This window comes from Penicillium riverlandense (assembly GCF_028828495.1).
Source record: "Penicillium riverlandense strain IBT 135883 chromosome Unknown utg000001l_segment0_segment0, whole genome shotgun sequence".
NCBI classification, from domain to species: domain Eukaryota; kingdom Fungi; phylum Ascomycota; class Eurotiomycetes; order Eurotiales; family Aspergillaceae; genus Penicillium; species Penicillium riverlandense.
Window position 1 is genome coordinate 2,992,110 of NW_026643194.1, and position 22,150 is coordinate 3,014,259.

Sequence of the window (22,150 nt, forward strand, 5' to 3'; positions counted from 1 at the left end):
ACTGCGCTGCAGTATTGAAGCTCTGGTTCGGGGGCGGCCGCGAACCATGGATGGGATTGTTTTTGTCAACAACGGGGTTCAATGCATCCATCTGTACAATAGGCGTAGCATTATTATAAGTTGAATATCAACCACAACTAATCATTAGCCAACGGCGACAACTAAACATGTAAGCACCACACTGGTGCTGGTCCATTGGAGCATAGATCAGTCAGGCACTAACGAACGAACTAATGGATGATCCCTCGCTGTCCCTCCTCCACCGCTTTCTGCCATTCCCGCGTTCCTTCTCCTTTTCCCTCTTTTGCCCTTTGCACTGACCACCCCCAAGTGGCTTCTGCTCAGTTCTGTTCCCGCCTGTTCGTTCGGGTTGATTGCCAGAGCTCCCATCGCTGAGGATCAATCTTCGACGACCTCCCTCCTCGTCAACCAGGTGCCGCCCCCTGAACCTGCTCCGTGTCTGCGCGGCGCTGTCCGTGAGTCCGCCCCAATTATTTGCACACTTAGGTTGGGCATTCTTCCTGTCCTCCGAGGCAGTATTTGCTGCTGCTGTCGGTTTGTTGCAGCTTCTGTAGCTGCGTTTTCCCGCGTGGGCGGGTGGTGCAGCTTGCAGTCGGATTGTCGCACAGACAGCTCCGCGAACTAGCGGAACATGTTTGCGCATATGGCCTTGGTACTTCATTGGGGCCGAGATCGCATCGCTGCTTGAAAAATCTATATTCAGAAGTGCTTAATATCATTGTATCGTTCCCAGGCTAACGAGATTTCCCACCAGACCCCTTTTCCGTACCATTGCCCAGACGTCGCCCCGTCCCGCAAGCTCCCCCAACAGCTTACTTTTCCTTCGTGAATATATAATTCTTAATCCAATTGTGCACCATGGCAGCTACCGAGGAACCGGTTTCTATTCCCTCGGACGTCGACGCCGAAGATGCGCCGCCCGCTACTCCGGTCGACTCGACCGTCCTCTCCGGCACCGAGGATGTGAGCCAGTCCAGTCCGGAGGCCTCCAAGGAGAATGTGCCGTCTAGCCCAGAGGCCTCGAAGGAGAATACCCAGGCCTCCCCGGCAAAGACAAGCACGAGCACAAATGCTCCCTCGAAGCGCCCGACCTCGAGCAGCACGACTACAACAAAGCGGCCCGCCTCGTCAACTACCGCGTCCAGGACCACGACCTCCACGGCGCGCGGCACGACTAGCTCGAGCACTCTGAATAAGCCTCCTACGCGTCCTACGACCACTTCGGCTACTCGCAAACCGCTGAGCTCCTCGACCACTTCATCGCACCGGTCTCGTGCGTCGATCAGCAGCTCCGCCGACGAGAAACGGTCGATGGCCAGCTCAGGAGACGAGAAGAAGGGGATCTCAGGCACCGCGAAGCGCATGTCGATGGCCGGCACCACCTCTACGCGGACTCCGCTGAAGTCTACGACTTCATCTACGGCCGACCGCCGAGCGAGTGTTGCTCCTAAGCCCGCAACTACCACTTCGCGCTCCGCTACCTCTACCAGCAAGCCCGTCGGTAAACTGACGTCTTCGACGACACCCAGCAGCCGAACGGCTACGTCGACCACTAGCACCAGCCGCACTGCTACTCGCCCGACTTCGACCACCACCACGACGGCGAGGTCCGCTGCGTCCTCGGCAACAGACCCCAAGAAGCGTCTGACCACTGCCGTTGGCTCTACGCGCAGCTCTGCAGACCCAGAGAAGTTGCAATCGCTCCAGACCAAGCTCACAGAAAGTGAAGAGACTGTGGCCAGCCTCAAAGCTGAATTGGAGACGGTCAACGAGAAGTTGAGCCAGCTGTCTGTCTCGGCGGAGGACACCTCCAAGGATGCTGTTGACACGGAAGCCATCAAAGCCGAGCACGCCGCTGAGCTTGAGAAATTGACATCCAGCCATGCTGAGGAACTGCAGTCCCTGCAGGCGCGACTGGAGGAGGCTGAGGTTCAGCGAAAGGACCTAGAAGAGAAGTCTCAGAAGGAGTTGGAGGACGCCAAGCAATCCGCCTCTGAGCAGGGTGACAGCAAAACGGCTGCCTTGCTGGATGAGCTCAAGAATACGCACAAGGCTCAGCTGGAGAACCTTGAGAAGGAGCTCGCTGAGTACAAGGCCTCCGCTTCGACGTCCGAAGAACGGTTCAATACTTTGAAGGCGGAGCTCGAGTCTCAGAAGACCAGCATGGAGGAAGACAAGGCCCTGGCTCTGGACAATCTGGAGCGAGAGCTCAAGGGTCGCGACCAGGTTATCGACAACCTCAACGCGGAGATGACTAAGTTGAGCACCGTCAAGGAGCAAGAAATCCGTGCGGCCGAGGATGCTCTGAAACAGACCATTTCTGGTCTCGAAGGAAAAGTAGCGTCCATGGAGGCGAAGGTTGCCGAAGCTGAAGCCCTGGAGGCTAAGCTTGCCGAGGCTGAAACTGGCGCAGTTGAGAAGCTGCAGGGAGAGCTTCAAGCGGCCCGCGACGCGGCCACCCAAGAATTGGCCGACAAGGTGAAGGAGCTGGAGTCGAATCATCAAGTTTCTGTTGCCAATCTCAAGGCCGAGCACGACACGGCTCTGAGCAGCCTCTCCGCTTCTCACGCGGAAGAGCTGGCACTCGCCAAGGCTGCCGCTGAATCAACTGGAACTGAGCACTCGCAGCAGCTCAAGGACCTTCAGGAGGCACTGGATTCTTCCAACGCGGCTGCACAGAAGAGTCAAGAAGAGGCCGCTGCTGAGCTGAAGGCTGCGCACGAGGCGGAGCTGAACGCTCTTCAGGAACAACTCAATGCTTCTGAGAAGTCTCTGGACGAAACCCGACAAGCCCTGGACGATGTCAATGCCTCCGCCCAAAAGGTTGCCGGGGAAGAAATCGAAGCTCTTCGTCAGAAGGTCGTGGCCCTGGAGTCGCAGGTGTCTTCCGGAGCTGGAGAAATTCAAGCTCTCCAGGAAGGAGTTCACAGCAAGCACAAGGAAGCCCAGGAGTTGCACCGCAGTCTGAAGGATCTTGAGGGCTTGACCCAGTCCAAGGATGCCGAGCAGGGGAACAAGTTGAGGGCTTTCGAGGAAAAGGCCGCCGAGGCGACTCGACTTCTGGAAGAACACAAGGCTCAGACCTCTACTGCGTCTGAGAATCATGCCAGAGATTTGGAGGATCTGAAGACCACTCACGCCGCCGAGCTGGAGAATGTCAAGACTCAGGCTTCAGGCTCCCATGAGAGTGCCCTGGCTGAGCTCCAGTCGAAGTATGACGAATTGCTCGCCAAGCACGGGGAACTCGAGTCCAGCTATGCCGATCGCGTTGCTGCTCTCGAGACAGAGCTTTCCTCTCACAGCGAGTCTCGCGGCAAGGAAATTGCGGACCTTCAGAAGCAGCTCGAGGAGACCCAAGCCAAACTGCAAGCTGAACTGGAAGCTTCGCAGGCCTCCAAGTCGGCGGATGCTGATGCTGAGGCCGAGCACGCGAGGGCCATTGAAGAGCTCCTCACCGTCCAGGAAGCGAAGCTGTCGACTCTGAGGGAGGAAATTGAGGCATCCCACAAAGCCAAGCTTGAGGATCTTCAGAAGTCTCACGAGGCCGCCCTAGCCGATGTGCACGAGCAGCTTGCCCAGGCCAAGACCAGCGCTGCCGATACTTCGAAGGTTGATGCATTGAATGCTACAATTGCGGATCTTGAGCAGAAGCTGGCAGATGCAGAGCAGTCCCATGCCGCCGTGCAGGAGTCGGCCACGTCTGCTTCTCGGGATCTCGAGAGCAAGCACGCTGAGGAGATGATGAAGATCCAGTCCGAGCTCTCGAAGCTCACAGCTGAGCGTGCGGAGCTGGCGGAGAAACACAAGGCGGCCGAGGCTCAGATCGAAGAACTTCACAAGTCTATTGCCACGTCGACCGGCGATAAATCGGAACTGGAGTCCGTCCAGAGGCAACTGTCTGCAGCCCAGGAGGAGCATGCTGCGCTGAGAGCGAAACACTCTGCCGCGAGTGAAGAACTCGAAGAGTTCCGCTCCCGGACCAAGACGATGGAAGAGAAACTGGATGCCGGCGAACGGGACCTAAACGACCAGATCGACAAGAACATGCAGCTCCTCAACCAACTGGGCGACGTCGACTCCGCCATTTCTGCCAGCCGCCGTCGCGTGCGCGAGCTGGAGGCTGAACTGGCAGCGCTGAAGCCGGACGGGCAGAAGAGTGCCTCGGGAGGCCTGGGCGCCAGCCGGTGGGCAGCGGATGAGGGCAACGAGCAAGCTGAAGGGGGTCCAGCCGCAACGGAAGGTGAGGACCTCGGTTCATCCATTGAGGGAACGGTGGGAAATCCCCGTTTGACTTCGTCATCCTGCTAGACAATATTGTTGTCTCTTTATGTGATGAATGAGTCTGCCTTCTGTCCAGTGCGCTAACTCGTATATTTTCTTTCTGCAGATGGCCAGCATTCAGGAACAGCTTAAACATATCCGCGCGGCAAACGATGATTGGTACGATGAGCATCGCAAGTAAGTTAATTCGAGGTTGTCTCTCCTATTGCGGAATCTGTGCTAATTCCTTCCTCTAGACTTATCGGTGAACTCGCCCAACTCTCAAGGCGAAACACCCCCGATCCCCGGAGTAGCCTCTCATCAACGCCCCATCTTGAAACTGCTCTCTCGGCACAAGGCTCGGAAAGCAGTCACAGCCGCCCTGACGAAGCCCGATAGCTCTGAGCCACTCTCGTCATGATGGCGACGTTGTGTTTGTTCTGTGAAACTGTGCCCCCACTATTGTATTATACCGGGGGAGCAGCATGAATATCCTTTGTTGTTAATTTTGCTTTTTTTTTTTCGTTTTGCCTTCACTGTTTTGATTGATACTCCAACTCGGCTATATGTGTAATAAGATGCAGGATACCCTGTTTTACTTTCTGTCGGGTTTTGCTCTTTTCTTCTTCTTCTCTGATTATATCCATTTCTCAAGCCCGTTGATGAATGAGTGAGTGAGGATTGGACTCGTCCCATGCCCATGGTCTATGTAATTAGTTGTATGAACCAACATCCTGGGGGGGACTATTCTGAAGTTTTTGGAATCAATGCATGATGCACACTCCCTTTTCTATCACCCCAACTAAAACAAAACAGCCCCTTGCGATTCGACCCCACGCATGTCATGAACGTTCTCACTTAACTAACAACTCACGCCCAAAACCTCCGCCGTTTAGCTCGGTTGCGCTCCTTCGCAGCGCGCTGCATCTCCATGTAGACAGATGGCGCCACTAACAGTTCACTAATCTGAAACATGTCCGCTAAGCTCGCTCGAATGCGCACATAGGCGGTACACTGAACGTTTCGAAAGACCAGATCTTGGATATTATTTCTAGTCTGTTCAATAATATACAGGGTTGTAGATCAACTAGTATGTCGTGGATATCACAAAAAATATACAGATCATCCACTCATTCCATCACGAACCAGTCCCCATCGACCAACCTCACGCATTGCCTCATCTCCTCCCTCCGCCAACCGCCCATCTTTATTAGACGGGTTCTCACCCCCCAACACTCCCGCAACGCAGCGCCAGCCATTGCGTCCGCCGCCCCAGCGCAAGACTTCGTTTTTATATCTTTCGCCAGCGGCGCGATCGACGGATGCTCGGCCAGACAGGAAGACATCCTGCCAGAGCTTGTTGGCAATGGCGCGGTCGAAGATATAGCTGTAATATGTAGCTCCGTACCCATACAGATGGCCGAAGAAGCCTTGCCAGGAGGTTCGTGGCCGGATGTTGTCTGGGTCCGGCAGGCTGGAGTATTGAGAGAAGACTTGGTGATAGATGTCTGTTGTGTCAATGCCGTTGGCGGTGGCCTCCACGGGCATGGAGTGGTACGCCTGGTCGACAAGGGCCATGAGGATTTGGGATTCGTCCTCGACAGCCCCGTAGATGGATCCGTGCGCTGTGCGGTCCAGCGCCATGCTGCGCATCATGCTCTCGGATAGCGGCTCGTCTGTCTGCCAGTGTCGTGCATACAGGGAAAGCACCTCGGGTGCAGTTGCAAAGCTCTCCATTAGCACGGATGGGAGCTCGGCAAAGTCGGTGGCGCACCGCGTCCCAGAGATAGATTGCAAAGGCGTCTGTCCCAGGACTGAATGGACTGCGTGACCCATTTCGTGGAAGAGGGTGCGCACGCTCTGTTCGCTTAAGAGTGTTGGACGACCGGAGCCATTCGCCACAGGTTCTTGGAAGTCGCAGACCAAAGCTATCGTCGGCAGCTGACGCAGCGTTTGGGTCTGGGGATCCATCGCAGTCGCCATGCCGTCATTGGGATGCGCGGACTGGCCCATCGATGCGGACTCCGCTACCTCTTCAGCGGAGATGTCACGCGAGCAGCGCAGAGTAAAATGAGCCGGGTTGGGGTGTTTGCTTGGGCGAGAAAATAGATCACAGTAGATAACCGCGATGTGCTGCTCCGCCTCATCGACCACGTCTAACCGGCGAACATCGGGATGCCAGGTCTCCCCGGGAGCCGTCTCCTGAGGAACGAGACGAACGCCGTACAGACGATCAAACAGCCGCGAAAGGCCCTGCATGACAGTGCCCAGCGAGAAAAACTCGGGGACTATGCTCAACTGACGCGACCGGCGAGACTGCGAATACTCCATCACACGCTTGTGCACGTAGTACGCGTGGTCCCACGGCTGGAGGGGACTGCCTTTCAGATCTTGTAGCTGAGATAGTTCCTCGCGGACGGGCCCGCGGTTGCTTCCCACAAGCGATGTCAGGAAGTTCGACACCGCTTCGGGCGTCTTGGCCATCTTGTCGCTCAGTGTCATGTGCGCGAAGCTGTTGTAGCCCGACAACTGTGCCAGCTCCGCTCGTTTCATCATAAGTTCCTCCAGTCGCTGAACCTGGCGCGTGCTCGATGTTCTAGTGGCCAAATAGACGTCCCTCCGGACATCCTCGTCACGAACAGACCGGAGCACAAGTCGAGGGACAATCCCCATGGTCGGTACAGCGGCCTTATTGTTCCATTTCTTGATTTTTTGAATCAGCATGGGATCCAGACCCTGCAGGCTATTGGCGCTGAAAGTGACCTGGGATTTGGCAGGCTCTGCTCCGTTGAAGAAGTCGGATCCAATCTGGCTTATATCATTTGATAGATTCACAAATCGCTGTCTCTCGGCTGGGGGCATGTGAATTGCAGAGTTTGAAAAGTCTTTAATCAAGATCTGCGCCACAATCTTCTCGGCTTCGGTCCAGTGTGAGGCCACCTCGGGATTGGCCGCGGCCTTGCTGAGCTGGTCATGGAGACCGGTAGTGGTGTTGAGAACATTCATATATTCGAACATGAGCGCGTACGCCTGCGTCGCTGCTTCTTGGATCTGCGGGTCGGGATGAATCGTGCGAATAAAGTCCGAGAGATCAATAACACGACACAGTAGATCGCTGAGTCTGTCCAAATTCTTTGCCATGGCCCGGTATTCCTCCACAGTCGACGCTTCGAGCACCTTGGCTACAATGGCCTGGCATTTTTGCAGCGAGACATTCGCGAACGCCCTGAACCCCTCGGGGCTTGTCAAGTACTGGTTCTGAACCAACCCTGCCCGTCTGGGAGCTGTCACGCTCCGTTGCTGAGAGAATTCTTTCCAGAAGGGCTGCGAATCGAACACGCGCCGTATCGTAGCATCATCTGCGTTCTTTTGCGGGGAACTGGTGTCTGCCGGGGGTACTGGAAGGGCGTCCGGGGAGTCGGCGACGCGGCGGTCTCAAACGCACGGGATTGTAGTTCCAGGAGACATTTGCGACAGGTCCAGGGCCTGCGCGGTAAATGTAACATGGTAAATAATAAACAGAAGAAGCATCGAAATGCAAACCAAAAGAGAGGGAGGCAGGAGAGCAGAAGCACAAGACCAAGGCGGGCGATGACGGAGTTTTCGAGCCGAAGAATTCCCGTGCTTGGCGGTCTCTCGCTCTTTGCTTCTTCACCTCAACTACTCAACCTCACCTCTCACCCTTCCCCCCTCCGTTCTGCTCCCAGGATGTCGTTCCGTCCGATGTTTCAACAGGTATGTTTGTTCTGCTTGTCATTCGTGTTTCTTTCCTTCCAATTGACCTTATACTGACGCGCGCAGCGGGCTGTGGCTCCAATCGCAGCCACCCTCCTCGCTGGAGGCGTCGCCCTGTATCCCAGGCAGACGGCTTTTGCAGAGCAGCCTCGCGACTTGGTATGTCAATCACCATAATCTCTCCGGATACAGCCCCCTAACACACAATACAGAGGAAACCCATCTACGACGACTTCCCAGCCGACATTCCTGAACCCTCCAAACCCACGCCCCCAGCTTCCAAGCCGCTCATCTCCTTGCCCTCATCGGAGCCCTCTCCCTCATCTTCGCCAACCCCTACAGATATCCTGGCCGCCCAAATCCGGCAGGCCCGGCTCTTCCTGTACAACCACTCCCTCGCCGCGGAGAACAGCTTCAACGACTTCCTGTCCCGTGCCCTGAACATTGAGAATGCCTTCACCAACACGGTTGCTTCGCTCGCGCCCTCGCCTGAGTCTGGTGAGCGCTTGCTCCCTGGCGGCGTCTACGTCGTCGTAGCTGCCATGGCTGGCTCGATCGTCTCCCGCAACCGTGGTATCCTCCTTCGCACCGCGTCCCCCCTCGCCTTTGGCACCGTTGCCGCCTGGTCTCTGCTTCCGGTTACTATGCGGAATATCTCTGATCTAGCATGGGAGTACGAGAAGAAGGTCCCGGCTGTTGCCGAGCAGCACATTGCCCTGCGGGAACGGGCGGAGCACATCTGGTACACGGGCATTGCGCACAGTGGCATGGCCCGCCAGATGATGGAGGAGAAGATCGGTGAGGCCCGGAAGAAGCTGGAGGAGACTGTGAGCAAGGGCCACTAGCTTTATGTCTGTTGGCTAGAAGAGGCACCTGTGTTTGCATATGTACGTTTAGACCTCGTAGATCCGAAGACATAATCCGGACTATTTCCTTTGTTAGAAAAAAAAACCTTTCATTGGCTGTCAGGAAAGTATGGTGGATTGCGTATGTTTCTCAATTATCTCAAACTTCTGTACTGGAAGGGTAAGGGCGGCATTGATCACCGGGATGGCTACAGTACCGTTCTTGTTGACATACGCGCTGACGTATACATTCTCCACGGTGCTGGTGGCATCAACCCGAACAGAACTAGGTCGAGCAAAGCGGAAGAAGGATGCAAATTCCCAGAGTCGAGAGGAAACGACGTATGTATCGCCCTGGAGGGCAACAAGTGCATTGTCACCGCTGTTCTGTTGGGCGCATTCCCAGTGGGTATAGCCAGAGGTGTCACTGTTGGCGAAAGCGTTGTGCATGTATAGCGCACATTGAAGGCCCTCACTGGTAGGAGCACTTTCGAAATAGACTAAGCGGCTATGCGGAAAGCATCAATTCCCCCGGAGGAATCCATTCCTTTATGACGGCGATCTATGCTCGATCAGGGCTTTGTTAGACCAGGTAAACCGACCCACTCGACACAACTCCGGCTCGTCGTGAGTGGTGGTACTCTGCGAAAATATAGATCGAGTTCGAACCTCCAAAACGTACAAACAACGATCTACACTATGGGGAAATTTACATGCATCCTCAGAAGGTAAATAGTATTATGGAGATACGTTATAATCTACATCATGTCAAAAAGGTGTGCTCGTCACTCCTGTGCTTCACCCGCCGGCTCCACTACAGCACCCCCTGCAGCATCCTCTCCCGATGCAGGAGCCGGACTTTCAGAGTGAGGTGGCGCGGACTCTAATTTTGGTGGCGGAGGTAGAGGAGTCCCCTTCCGCGAGGGTGCGTAGTCCTGCTCACGGCTCTTCTGCTCACCCTCGGCGAAATATTCATCGAATGCACTATTGGGAGACACCCCGGCATGTCGTGACTTTCGACGGCCCGCAGGGGATTTTGAGGTCCCTTCGGGCGAAGCCACATCACCAGCGCGTGGAGGAGGAGCAATCGGCGGGGGCGCGGATAGGTTGGCAGGAACCAAATAGTTCGCTGATGGCTCGCCCATGCCCGGAACGGTGCCGGAAGGATTGAGGACCGGTGCAGAGGTACCGTCCTCTCGCGTCTCGAAGACGACCTCGCCCGGCCCTTCAACCTCCTCGCCCAGTCCCACCGGTAGTCGATGCAGAGCGCCATATCCCAGCTCCGCACCGACAGCACCCTCGCCACCCCATCCGCGCGTGGGAACGAGCTCTACCTCGCGAACCACGTCGAATTCGCTGTTGTATACCCATAGCACCAGCGTGCGGTCCAGGTGATCCTCCACCAACTCCCCCAGCGCCGACTCGCCCCGTAGCGTGCCGCTCGGGGTGCCAATTATGTAGTCTGAGTGCGGAAGCAGGCCCGCGCGGTAGGCAGGACTCAGTGGTGACGGAATGCCCAGCACATGCCAGATGTGCTGTGTGGATGAGAGGGGAGCGAGTTGGAGCGCGAGGCCGAGAGATGGGTTGCCGGCGGGCACGGGAATGGTGACTGAATGTGTTCGTTGGCCCTGACGACAGTTAATGACATTGCTCACAGGGAGAATATAGGCTATGTTGTACTTTTGCGCTCCACACTTCCAGTCGCAGACTGGTTCCCGCGCAATTGCGCACTTCAGTTGTAAAGAGGTTCGGGTCCGGGTCCTCCTGTAGAGAGCGCTCTGTTAGCGATCTCGTTTGCATCCGTCCAAAAAGATAATGACTGACAATTATATGGCCGTTGATCCCCACAATAAAATCAAACCAAGGTTCTAAGGGCAGCTCGGGGTCCTTGTTGCGCAGCACTTGGAAGCCGAAGGCGTTGTCGTTTGGCCCATATCGAGACTGTTGGGGCGGCTCGCCATCTAGGCGGCCAATGAAGCGATTTAGCGCACCGAACATGATGCCGGCCTGCCCGTAGTGGAAGGGTGCTGAGAGTAGGTTTGTTGGTGGATGTTATGTGTTTATTGTACGGGGAGAGCTGGCCACATGGGGGTGCAAACACGGCAAACACTTATCGTTACTGATAACCTGCACCGGCACTATCTTTCTTTCCCTTTTCTTTCTTTTCCCAAGAAACATGGCCGACGATGAGGAAGCTCCGCCGGAGGTGCATCACTATAACGATATCCATGAAGTCCCATGGGACATTCAGAAGTAAGGCATCTGTTTGACTAGTCGTGGCCATCGCTGACCCGTCTTAGTTACTGGGCACAACGTTACCGCATCTTTTCCAAGTATGACGACGGAGTCTGGCTCACGGACGATGCGTGGTTTGGAGTCACCCCCGAGCCAGTCGCCAAGTACGTATCTCTCTGTTTGCTGAGGGATCAAGACTCATCCCCGTCTTCGCAGTCAAATCGCGGCTCATCTTGCCGAAGGCGCTCCAGCTGGCCGCAGCATTCTAATTGACGTCTTTGCCGGCGCGGGCGGAAACACGATTGCGTTTGCGAAATCAGGGAAATGGAAGCGAGTCTATGCGATTGAGAAGGACCCAGCTGTTCTGCAATGCGCCAAGCACAACGCGCGGATCTACGGCGTGGAGAACAAGATCACTTTTTTTGAGGGAGACTGCTTCGAAATCCTCAAGAACCAACTCAAGGATCTAGCACCATACAGCGTGATCTTTGCCAGTCCTCCCTGGGGCGGTATGCTTGATATCCCTGCGATCAAACGGCATTGGCTAACGCAGACTATTAGGACCCGGGTACCGCTCAGACACGGTGTTCAACCTGCGCACCATGGAGCCATATTCCTTACAGAAACTATACAACGAGTACTCGGCTTTTACCAAGCATGTGGTCCTGTACCTTCCCCGGACGTCAGACGTGAGGCAGCTGGCGAAGACCGTCCCGGATAACAGCCAGACGACCGTGATGCACTATTGTATGGAAGGAGCCAGCAAGGCACTCTGTATTTTCTACGGGGATTTTAATGTCAGATGATGAATACTGTATAATTACTAGTCTTATTGAGCGCAAACAGAGTCTACAATCATTAATTACTATACAATGGCGAATGAGCTGATTGCCTAATTGGGTTAGTGCCGTTTCCGCTTTTGCCTTGATTCTCGGCCACTTACGATCTGCCCTTCGCCATCTTCATCGTCGCCTCCATCTTCACCCTCACCCTCACCTCACCCTCTCCCACACCCTCTCCCTACCTTCCTCCCTCCCTCCCTTGCTTTCGCATGCTGGCTGGTGCTGAGTGGCCCACCTCTCACTCTCTTACGATAGACACGTCAGCCAACCCGATGCGCGCATCTTGAGATCGTTCGTGTCTTCGCTGGCCAGTGCCTCCCACCTTTCTTCACATCTGTTCACGTCGGCCCTGATTCCAGGGCGTCAAACGTACCGCCTCTACCCCTTGAGTCCCCGCGCTTGCCCGCGTATCCGTCGTCAATATGCCACACGCGACTCAAAATGGGGCGCCCGAGCCGGAGGACGATGCGGACTTTGACAATGTGATGCGGCAGCTGAACAACTACGAGTCGGGCCCATCTCTCGACTTTTTGGCACGGGATCTGGAAGTCGGCGAGAAGGCTGACGATGCGATCGACTACGAAGACTTCGAAGACGATGAACTTCCGGAGGAAGAGGTCGCATCCGCACCGACTCTCCTCCCGCCAGAGGACACAGCCGGCGGTGCTTTTGCGAACCTCGACGCTGGAGAGCCTGGTCTCTTTGGAGCCGATGACGATATTTTTGGAGACCAAGGCAATGAACTTCCGGCACAGGAGGATAATCTCGACGACCTCTTCGGCGAAGGGCCGTCCTCTCCGCCTCCTGCCGGTCAGGCTGACCACATCAAGGGTCTCTTTGAAGATAATGAACCGTCAATAACGACCGGACCTGTTGAATTACCGCCTATTCCCCCGATATCCCAACCACAGCCTTCTTTGGCGCGTGATAAAGAGATGCTTCTGGAGGAAGAGACCATTGTTTCGGCGGAAGAGATGGATCCCGCGACACTCCGTGCCTGGAAACTCCAACAGGCTCTGTTCGCGATGTCGTCAATAGGTGGTCCAGATAATCCACCTGCACCACCCGAAAATCACGAGGAGTTGCTGCGCTCCTTGTTCCCCACGTTCGACCGCTACACCCTTCCGCGTTGGTTGGAGCTCATCCCACACAAGCGGGCTTTCTTTCTGGGAAAACAGCCTCCCAAGCCGCCCAAGCCAGTCCTCCCCACCAAGGTCAACATCGAACTCGCTCCCGACCAAGAACGCGTGTTCCGAACGGGCCAACCGACCAAGCGCGGCCATGAAGAATCCATGGGCATAGTGATGATCACCGACACGCCACAGGCGGAAGAAGAAGAGGAGGAGGAAACAAAGGACGACCTTGAATTGGGCGACATTGACATGGACGAGCCCTTACCTGGAGGCTTTACCATGCAAGATCTTCGGACCATCTGCGCAGACTGGGACATCAAAGATGAGGAATCATCCTTGTCAGAAATTGAAGAACAACCGCTTGTACGAAAGGACGATGATGATCTGTTTGAAGAAGAGGAGCCGGACTGGTTGAGAGACGCAAATCATCCTGCGAAGAAGCGCAAAACAGGGCCAACTCCAATGGATGTTATTGCGCTGTCGCATCTTGATATTCCCCTTCTGGATGATCCCGAACGTGCAACTCAACAGATTGCAAAGAAGGTGACAATTGACATGAACGATCCAAATATCCTCGTCGACGAACTGCGGGTAGATGCTCTTTCTCGCAAGCCGAAGCATGCTGCTCTCACCAGAGACGATGTGGATTCCAACCTAACGCGCCGTCTCACTCAGCGATACAATATTTCGAATGACCAGGCGTACGACATGCTGAAGCAGAACCACCAGAACAAGATTCGCAGTACCCTTGGCAATATGACTCTGGAGCACAGTCTGCCAGCCTTGCGCTTGCAGTGGCCTTACTACAAGACTGAACTGGCCAAGGCAGAAGCCCGATCCTTTCACCGTCCCGCTCTTGCTTTCCGGCCAGGCCAAACCTCCTGGTTCAAGAATCCTGTGCATGTCAAACGGAAACACCAAAGAGGCAAAGATGCCAAGGCTCTCTACGATTCTACCAAGTCATTGTCGTTGGGAGACACCTCCAACGTCTTGCTGGTGGAGTACTCTGAGGAGGTGCCTATGACGCTCTCCAACTTCGGAATGTCTAATCGCTTTATCAACTACTACCGAAGAAAGAACATGGACGATCCTACTCGCCCCAAGGCAGAGATCGGAGAAACGGTTGTTCTTCTGCCCCAGGATAAAAGCCCATATTCCATTTTTGGGCATGTCGACCCAGGCGAAATCAGTCCTGCAATCTCCAACTCGATGTACCGAGCGCCGCTGTTCCCCCACCAGGCCAAACCGACAGATTTCCTTGTCGTTCGCAATACCACTGGCATGGGTGGCAGCAACTATTTCTTGCGCAACATTGAGAATTTCTTCGTTGCCGGTCAACAATTCCCCTCGGTCGACATCCCTGGCCCCCATTCACGAAAGGTCACCACTGTGGCTAAGAACAGGATGAAGATGCTGGTGTATCGTCTGCTAAAAAAGAGTTCTGATGAGCGTCTCGCGATCAGCGACGTTACGGCGCACATTCCCGGAACGACCGACATGCAGAATCGGCAGAAGGTCAAGGATTTCCTACAGCATGACAAGGACACCAAATACTGGAAGCCTCTGGACCCCAACCTTCCCGACCAGGACACTATCCGATCTTGGGTGCAACCTGAGGATGTTTGTCTTCTGGAGTCTATGCAGGTCGGCCAACAACATCTTCATGATACGGGTTTTGGCAACGATGCCGAGACTGGGGGTGATAACGAGGAGGACGAGGAAAGTGAGAGCTTTGAGCAACAGATGGCTCCTTGGAAGGCCACGCGAAATTTCCTACTTGCTTCTCAAGGGAAGGCTATGCTGAAACTCCATGGGGAAGGTGATCCAACTGGCCGTGGTGAGGGCTACAACTTCATAAAGACATCCATGAAAGGCGGTTTCAAGGCTATCGGTGAATCCGTGGAAGACAAGTTGGATGCACAACGGCTCAAAGAACTCGGTGGCCACAGCTACAACGTCGCTCGTCAGCAGAAATCCTATGAGACCTCCATCCGCAAAATCTGGGATGCGCAGAAAGAGAGTCTCTCTTCAACCGTCGAGCACTCTGACCAAGAAAGTGACGTCGACCAAGCAGACGAAGAGGATTTCAGCAAACCGACTCCGCGCTCCGAAGCGCCCACTCCCGCGCCATATCGGCGTGACGACGAAACCACCAGCCAATTCAGCAAGATGAGCTTCTCGAGCCAACGCGGCAAAGTCCTACGGATCACCCGCCAGATCAAGGGTGCCAGCGGCGAAATTCTGGAAAAGGAACAGCTGGTCTGGGACCCGCGCGTGATCAGACACTACATCCAACACCGGCACCGTGTTGAGGCCGTGCACACGAAACTGGAATCCCTCCAGCCAACTGGCGACCCGGAGGTCGATGCCCGGAACCGCAAGCTGATCGAGGCCGAACTCAGCCGTCTGAATCGCAACAAGGAGCGCCGCTTCGCCCGCGAAAAGCAGAAAGGCATACCCCGTTCTGGCGAGTCGTCGGGTGATGGTAGGCCTGCTGGTACGCAGCGCAAATGTGCCAATTGTGGCCAGGTCGGCCATATCAAGACCAATAAGAAGCTGTGTCCTTTGCTCAATGGCACTATGAAGCCCGAGGATCGGATGACCGACTCGGCGTTTTCGATGAGTGCTCCCATCGTCTGATTCTCTCTTCTCATTCTCCCGTCTTTTTCTACTTGATACCCTGTCCTCTCTTTTTCAGTTGTGCTACCTGTCAACCGATTTGATGTGTTTGTGTTTGTTGTCCTATGGGTACTTGACCGCCTGAGCCTGTCTTGAACTGTGACTTTCTCAAATTGATAAGATGGTCAAAAAGTCAAGTGCGGTGACCACCTTCGTCTTGACTCAATTCATGTACAGTCGCACCCGTTATTGCTTTCCATGTCAGAAACATAGAGACGCGCTCTCAAACCATAATTACATGATAAGCTGATCCCGATATGGCCATTTCCGTATATGAATATTTATTATCGAACGCGTGTATAGCTCAAAAAAAAAGTTAAACCTGCCTAGTACTATATATCTTTCCGTTGGACTCAAAAAGGTCTTTCGATGTCGTGACGCTTGTGCGACGGCAGAGAACAGCTAGCTACCTCTTAATATATTTCTTCCCGCTAAATGACGAATCATTTGTTCTAATTTTACAATAGGCGTGCAAGGTGTGTTCACGGGGTTACACTGGAGATTCGAGTATTAGTTAGTCAAGCCCATTGTGGTTATCGGTCTAGCGGTATGGCGTTTTTTTGGCATCTTTTCAAAAAGGTTGTTGACAAATAGTAAGTAGTAAGCCAATAAATACCCGGAGTTTCGAAGCCACAGCCAGCCACCGTCTTGTCCGGTATAGGCCGGTCCAAACCTCTGTGGGGGGCGGGCTTTCGTCCAGAGTCAGCCCTACTTTCAGCCTTGAGCCACTCCTTCAGCCTTGAGCCACAGCCATTGTTTTGTCCAGATCTAACTATAGAACTATAACCCCCACCTCACCCTGTGGGCGAGAGTTTATTAAGTTTCGGCGCTTCAGCTCTTGAGCCACAGCGTCAGCCCTAGGTCTGTACTAACCCCCTAACCACATGTTGAGGGGTCCTTGTCATTTGCTGCTGTGTATTTAATGTCCTCTTATCCACCTACCTGTGTCTAAGATCCATCCTGCACACATACAACAATAATAGCACCCAATGGGTCCAAGAACCGCGCGCGTCAAAAAGCGCCATGGTTGCATGACCTGCAAGTAAGGATTTCTCTCTGTCCACGATACGTCGAACCGGTAGTAATTTCTAATTTCAGAGCTCGCCATGTCCGCTGCGACGAACAGAAACCCGCTTGTGGACAGTGCACTCGGACAGGCCGCAAGTGCGATGGATATAATGTCAATGTCTCACAAAGACAACTGCGCCAGAACGTCCTAGACGCTTACCAGCGCCAGCGCAGCACTTGCAACTCTGACAGTCGAATGATTCTCCCCCTAGGCAGTGCCAAGGAGCGCGAGTATATTTCCCTATTCTCCACTCGGACATCGCGCGCCATGATGGGGTTCTTCTCCTCCAAATTTTGGGATTACTTGCTTCCACAACTCAGCCACTATGAACCAGTCGTCCGACACGCTGTCGCAGCCGTCGGTGCCGCCCACCAGCAATTCCGCGGACTTGTGCCCCCTGGCTACACGGAGAGATTCGTATTGCAGCAATACAACAAGTCTATTCGGCTTCTGCTGGAGGATTTGTCCGCACCCAGGAGTACAAATCTAGACCTCACGTTAATTACTTGCGGTCTATTCGTGTGTCTAGAGCTACTCAGGGGTGACTACAACAGGGCGCTCGACCATATAGAGGCGGGGCTGAACATTCTTGCACGGCCGGAGCCAGTAACAACGTCACACTCAGGCGACTCACAGATTGTATACAACGAGCTGCTAGAGATGTTTTCCCGGTTGAACATTGAGCTGGGTTCGTTTTCCCGGGCCTATAAAGTGCTCCCATCATTCTCCGACCCGAACACCATCAAGATACCTACCAAATTCATAGATATCAGGGACGCCCGCCGGAGCTTGACCGCCGTGATGAATTATTGTTTGACGCTCTATTTCCAGTCGGGTCCTCTAAGATCTTTTGCCCAGGGTGGTTCGCCTCAGGACCCCGCGTGGCAGAAGATTCTTTCGCAAGTACCGATGCTTGAACAGACGTACGACGAGTGGCTTGCTTCTTTCGAGAGGCTAGTGCAGACCCCAGAATGCGCGTCAATGTGCGAACCCGCCATCCTCTCCCTTCGAATCGACCATCTTCTTGCTGTCACATGGACTTTTGGCAATATACGGTGGAAAGAGGTTGATTTTGATAAATGGACTGGTCACTTTGAGGATATAGTGACCTTAGCAGAGAAGCTACTCCTTCTAGACGCAAGCACGGAGCCATATTTCAGCTTGGATAATTGTGCTATCCGTGCACTGCAATGGAGTGCTACCTCGTGCCGTCACCCCCTAGTGCGGCGGAAGGCTATCCAGCTTTTATCGGCCTATCCGCGCCAGGAAAGTCTCTGGATTGCGCGGCGGTCAGCCAAGATCGCCGAGGCGACGATGAACCTAGAAGAAGCCGATCTATCATCCTTGCCAGTGGAGCAGAGGATACCCGCAGACGAGAATCGGCTTGTCCTATACAACTTTGTGGACTTTGCAGCGACCAAAAAGACGCATTTGTATGTGACCACTGATATGCAGGTGCGGTCGGTCTTGTATATCGATTGGTCTTAGTGGACAGAGAAACTACAAAATAGTGCTCAGATAGCATAAACAGCCGAGAATCTCAATCTATTGGGAGACAGCCACTAAGAATCCTTGAAACGTGACAATTCCTATGAATATAACATATACTAATTGGGTAAGAACATTTATCGAGCTGAAATATATTTTTATATCTACACGTGGTGGATTTGATTGTCACTCTCTCTATTTGGTGCAGTAAAAGCATGTCAAAGATCATGGCTATTACAGCCAGAGTCATATTCATCGTTTCTAAGGATATACAAGAGTGTTAGGATGGAAGAGTAGAGCAGAGCAAGAGACAGTCGTGAGAGAGAGAGTACGACGTGCACGAGGGAAGAAACAAAAAAGTGAATATAAATAAGTTCGTCCACGGCTCAACAAGTCAGGGTGGATGGAATAGGGAAAGTGTATTTGTTTGTGTGCATGTATGACTCTCCAACCAAGCACTAAGTTCACGACGCATACAGATCGGCCAACTGCCCTCTGTTCAGCGGCTGACGTCCGCGCTCAGTGCTGAACGCAACAGCCGGGGCTCTGGGTCTGTGATAAGTATATCCCAGAAACGCGCTCTTCTTTCGCATTTCCAAGACTGTCTTCCCGATCTCCTTATCGCGAAGCATCACATCGCGGGCCCGTTTCTTTTCCTTCTTCTTTTTCTCATCGTCTTTCATTTTGCGAACTGCTAGTTGTTGTTGCTCCGCGGCATCTTCTTCCGCGGCATCCTCCTCCTCCGATGCGTGAGCTTCTAGGGAGGTTGTTGTCGAGCTGGGTTCTTGAGACACTGGAGTAGCATGTTTTGCAGCGTTATTTGCCTTGCTTGTGTCCGAAAGATCGTCAAGTCCACCGACGACGGATTTCCAGTCGTCAAAGTACCGGGTATCTTCCCAATTTCTCACTTTGGGGACCATCGGCGGCCGCAGACGATGGATCTCTTCCCACGGGATGCCTCTGAAAAACGGATGGGTCTTGATAGGGCCTGCGTCGTTGGGGTAAACGTAGCTCCGCTTATTGCTTCGGTATTGAAGGTCCGTGGAGTAGAGGTAATGCACTGGGACTGCTCGGGAATCCAGAAAGTCGTTGGCATGGTATCTTCGAGAGCACAGGCGGAACTCGCGCTCTTGCAGTATCTGGCACATGACATCAATGGCTTCCTGAGATACCAGTCTTTCGTGTGGTCTCTCTCTTGGGAAGTTCAAGGTTCGGACATGGTGCTTGAGGATGCAGGTTAGAAACAGGTACATGAAAGCAGGGTGTCTGACTTACGAGGATCTTGATCTTGGTGTCATGACGGCTTTCGCAGGCAAAAGGAGTAAAGCCGTAGAGGCACTGAGAAAGACTCGTAAGCTTTTTTTTTTCTCCATCCATAATTAGTTCAGTACTCACCTCATACAATATGATGCCCACACTCCACCAGTCACAGCGCCCGTCGTATACCTCGCCCCGGATGACTTCAGGCGCCATGTACTGACTGGTCCCTACAACACTCTTCGCAAGTCGTCTTTTATCCTTGATATCTTGCAAGTCCGGTAGACCGGCAGTCAGCGCCCGGCCATGTTTGAGACCCGGTTTATTGGTGTTGGAAGGGGATGATTCTTTCACTTTAGCAGACTCCTTTTGATCTTCGTCATCGCCCTCGATCCGAATGCCGAGTTTGTCCAGAAGTGAATAGCGCTGGACGGCATAGTATACTTGATCGTGCGACCAATGTCCATTGAAGGCTAGTCCGAAGTCGGAAATCTTCAAGTGTCCCGAAGGCGAGATGAGAAAATTGTCGGGCTTGATATCGCGGTGAATCCAACCAAGTTTATGCGCCTCCTCGATACACATGATCATTTCAGCAACATACCACCGTGTGCAGTCCTCATTGAGGATATCATGACGGATCAACAGCCCTAAGAAGTCGCCGCCCACCATGAAATCCATGACAAGATACAGATTGTTGGCATCCTGGAAACTGGCGATCAGGGGAACGATCCAGCGAGACTTTGCAGAAGTCACCATAAAGTCTCTCTCTGCACGAACGTGTCCCTCTTGACAGTTGCGGATCATCTCCGACTTCCGAATGACCTTCATCGCATACACCACCTTCCGCTCCCCGGTCATATACCGGCGCCGGCTGCGCTTAGAGCCACCCAGCGCGGGTCGCAACATGCCCATATGCCTATTTCTCACGCTGGCACTGTTGTCATTCGTGAGCAGCAACTCTCCATCCTCAGATGGTGTGTTTGGACTGTCTTTCTCCCTAATCAAACGCACCACACCAAAGCTTCCCTTGCCGAGGACCTTGATCGCCACGTATCCAGCCTTCGAGACAGTATTTGCGCTTTGGGGACAGCAAAGCGTGCTTTTGAGAGCACGGCACCGACGAAGATGCTCATTCTCCTGCATGACCCAATTGTGCCTTGCCACCATCTGCTCCTCGAACGTGAGCTGGTTCGTATAGATGTGGTCCTCCAGTTCTTGCTGACGCTGAGAGCGAGCGTTCACGTTCGCAAGAAGCGAATCGAAATGGACCTCGAAAAATATCTTTGCTGCTGCAGTCGCTTCCGCAGTCCAGACAGACGGGGAGGTGTTCGGCGGCGTGATAGTAGCAGGCGCCAACTTCACATCCACGTTGCGACTTGACAAAGAGCCCCAGTCCGTCGGTCTAGGGCCTTGTTCACTGAACGGCTTAGATCTTTCCGGCGAAGGAGACGGCTCTCCAGAAGTTGGAGACGTGGACTGGCCGCTGAGAGGAGAGCCATTGCTGCTCGGGGTGGTGGACGGATTCGATATATCATTCGCGGCGTCACCCTGCTTGCACAAATTGGGAGCAGCAAAGTCGAGGACAAGAACACTGGGTCGATTTCGCAGATTGCCACGGCGGATCACCGTTGGGTGGTTAAACGACGAGGAGATCTTCTGCGAGAGTCGATCGAGCTTCGAGCTGGTCGTATTTGGAGGCTCTCTCAGAATGATGCGGTTACCATCGTCGGTAGCAATTTCCTGCTGCACACCAGTCCTCTCAGGGGGTTGGGAGGCTTCAGTTCCCGGTTTGTTGCCGGCGGCAGGCGGTAATCCCGGCGCAGGATCAACCACATTAGGCGCGAGAATGGGAGAAGATGAGGAAGCCAGTGAATGGCTTTGTGCAGAAGAAGTGTCAGCCAAGCCATCCCTTTCCGTATCATTTGGTGATGACACCGAGACTTCATTCGTGCTTTGAGGCGTCGTCGGTGATCCAGGTTCTGTGCTCGATGTCTTGGTGCCTATGACTGGTTATCTGACGAACAAGGAAAGAAAAGAGAGACGCATACTTGTGAAAGAGTCTCGCAGTCCGAATAAGAATAAGAGCTTGGAGCCACTCCGAGTCAGTCGGACTCTCAGTCCATGCTTGGTAGCTTCGTGAACCGAGATGGGGGAGTCCGTCGCTGGGCTCTCTGAAGCTGCTGACTCCGTTGGCGAAGTGTCAACTTTGGTGACGGTGAATCGATTTGATCTCAGAATGGCAAACAGCCTTCGGGTGCTTTTATCTTTCTGCTCATCTGAGGCTGTCATGGTGTGGGCGTCTTCTCGGGCAAACGCAGGGAGTGCGAAGTTCCCCTGGACAGGGACTGGACAACCCGGTCTTTTTTTAACGATAGAATGGACGACAGTGCAATGTGAAGATCATCGAAAATGAGAAGAGAAGAGGGTAAGATGAAGAAGACATACTCGGCAGCGACAACAGACAGCGGACAAAACAGGGAAAGCACCATCGACAGTTCGATACTAATCCAGAATGGAACAAATCACTTACAGGTCGGACACACGCCATAGTTAGATTCAAAATACATACAAAAATACACACAACTT

General features: G+C 53.7%; 9 protein-coding genes across 9 annotated transcripts; 5 read left to right on the forward strand and 4 right to left on the reverse strand.

Annotated features, from left to right (window-relative positions):
• Positions 1-879: 879 nt before the first annotated feature.
• N7474_001220 (M protein repeat protein) lies at positions 880-4,680 on the forward strand (the record flags this gene model as incomplete). The annotated part of the gene is made up of 3 exons (XM_057192635.1): positions 880-4,293; positions 4,409-4,479; positions 4,539-4,680. The coding sequence occupies 3 exons, from the start codon at positions 880-882 to the stop codon at positions 4,678-4,680; spliced, it is 3,627 nt and encodes a 1,208-aa protein (XP_057057588.1).
• Positions 4,681-5,403: 723 nt separating this feature from the next.
• Positions 5,404-7,787, reverse strand: N7474_001221 (mitochondrial intermediate peptidase; the record flags this gene model as incomplete). The annotated part of the gene is made up of 2 exons (XM_057192636.1): positions 5,404-7,679; positions 7,727-7,787. The coding sequence occupies 2 exons, from the start codon at positions 7,785-7,787 to the stop codon at positions 5,404-5,406; spliced, it is 2,337 nt and encodes a 778-aa protein (XP_057057589.1).
• Positions 7,788-7,989: 202 nt separating this feature from the next.
• Positions 7,990-8,861, forward strand: N7474_001222 (MICOS complex subunit MIC26/MIC27; the record flags this gene model as incomplete). The annotated part of the gene is made up of 3 exons (XM_057192637.1): positions 7,990-8,016; positions 8,083-8,175; positions 8,229-8,861. The coding sequence occupies 3 exons, from the start codon at positions 7,990-7,992 to the stop codon at positions 8,859-8,861; spliced, it is 753 nt and encodes a 250-aa protein (XP_057057590.1).
• A 120-nt stretch (positions 8,862-8,981) lies between these two features.
• Positions 8,982-9,311, reverse strand: N7474_001223 (glycoside hydrolase family 5 protein; the record flags this gene model as incomplete). The annotated part of the gene is made up of 1 exon (XM_057192638.1): positions 8,982-9,311. One exon carries the CDS (start codon positions 9,309-9,311, stop codon positions 8,982-8,984), a length of 330 nt encoding a protein of 109 aa, XP_057057591.1.
• Positions 9,312-9,646: 335 nt separating this feature from the next.
• N7474_001224 (uncharacterized protein) lies at positions 9,647-10,859 on the reverse strand (the record flags this gene model as incomplete). Its single annotated transcript, XM_057192639.1, has 2 exons — positions 9,647-10,489; positions 10,542-10,859. 2 exons carry the CDS (start codon positions 10,857-10,859, stop codon positions 9,647-9,649), a joined length of 1,161 nt encoding a protein of 386 aa, XP_057057592.1.
• A 178-nt stretch (positions 10,860-11,037) lies between these two features.
• On the forward strand, positions 11,038-11,902 carry N7474_001225 (RNA methyltransferase; the record flags this gene model as incomplete). Its single annotated transcript, XM_057192640.1, has 4 exons — positions 11,038-11,114; positions 11,162-11,260; positions 11,313-11,605; positions 11,658-11,902. The coding sequence occupies 4 exons, from the start codon at positions 11,038-11,040 to the stop codon at positions 11,900-11,902; spliced, it is 714 nt and encodes a 237-aa protein (XP_057057593.1).
• A 458-nt stretch (positions 11,903-12,360) lies between these two features.
• On the forward strand, positions 12,361-15,711 carry N7474_001226 (DUF3591 domain-containing protein; the record flags this gene model as incomplete). Its single annotated transcript, XM_057192641.1, has 1 exon — positions 12,361-15,711. The coding sequence occupies one exon, from the start codon at positions 12,361-12,363 to the stop codon at positions 15,709-15,711; it is 3,351 nt and encodes a 1,116-aa protein (XP_057057594.1).
• A 1,028-nt stretch (positions 15,712-16,739) lies between these two features.
• N7474_001227 (Zn(II)2Cys6 transcription factor domain-containing protein) lies at positions 16,740-18,307 on the forward strand (the record flags this gene model as incomplete). The annotated part of the gene is made up of 2 exons (XM_057192642.1): positions 16,740-16,792; positions 16,849-18,307. The coding sequence occupies 2 exons, from the start codon at positions 16,740-16,742 to the stop codon at positions 18,305-18,307; spliced, it is 1,512 nt and encodes a 503-aa protein (XP_057057595.1).
• A 464-nt stretch (positions 18,308-18,771) lies between these two features.
• N7474_001228 (uncharacterized protein) lies at positions 18,772-21,853 on the reverse strand (the record flags this gene model as incomplete). Its single annotated transcript, XM_057192643.1, has 4 exons — positions 18,772-19,530; positions 19,583-19,645; positions 19,703-21,564; positions 21,613-21,853. 4 exons carry the CDS (start codon positions 21,851-21,853, stop codon positions 18,772-18,774), a joined length of 2,925 nt encoding a protein of 974 aa, XP_057057596.1.
• Positions 21,854-22,150: the final 297 nt, after the last annotated feature.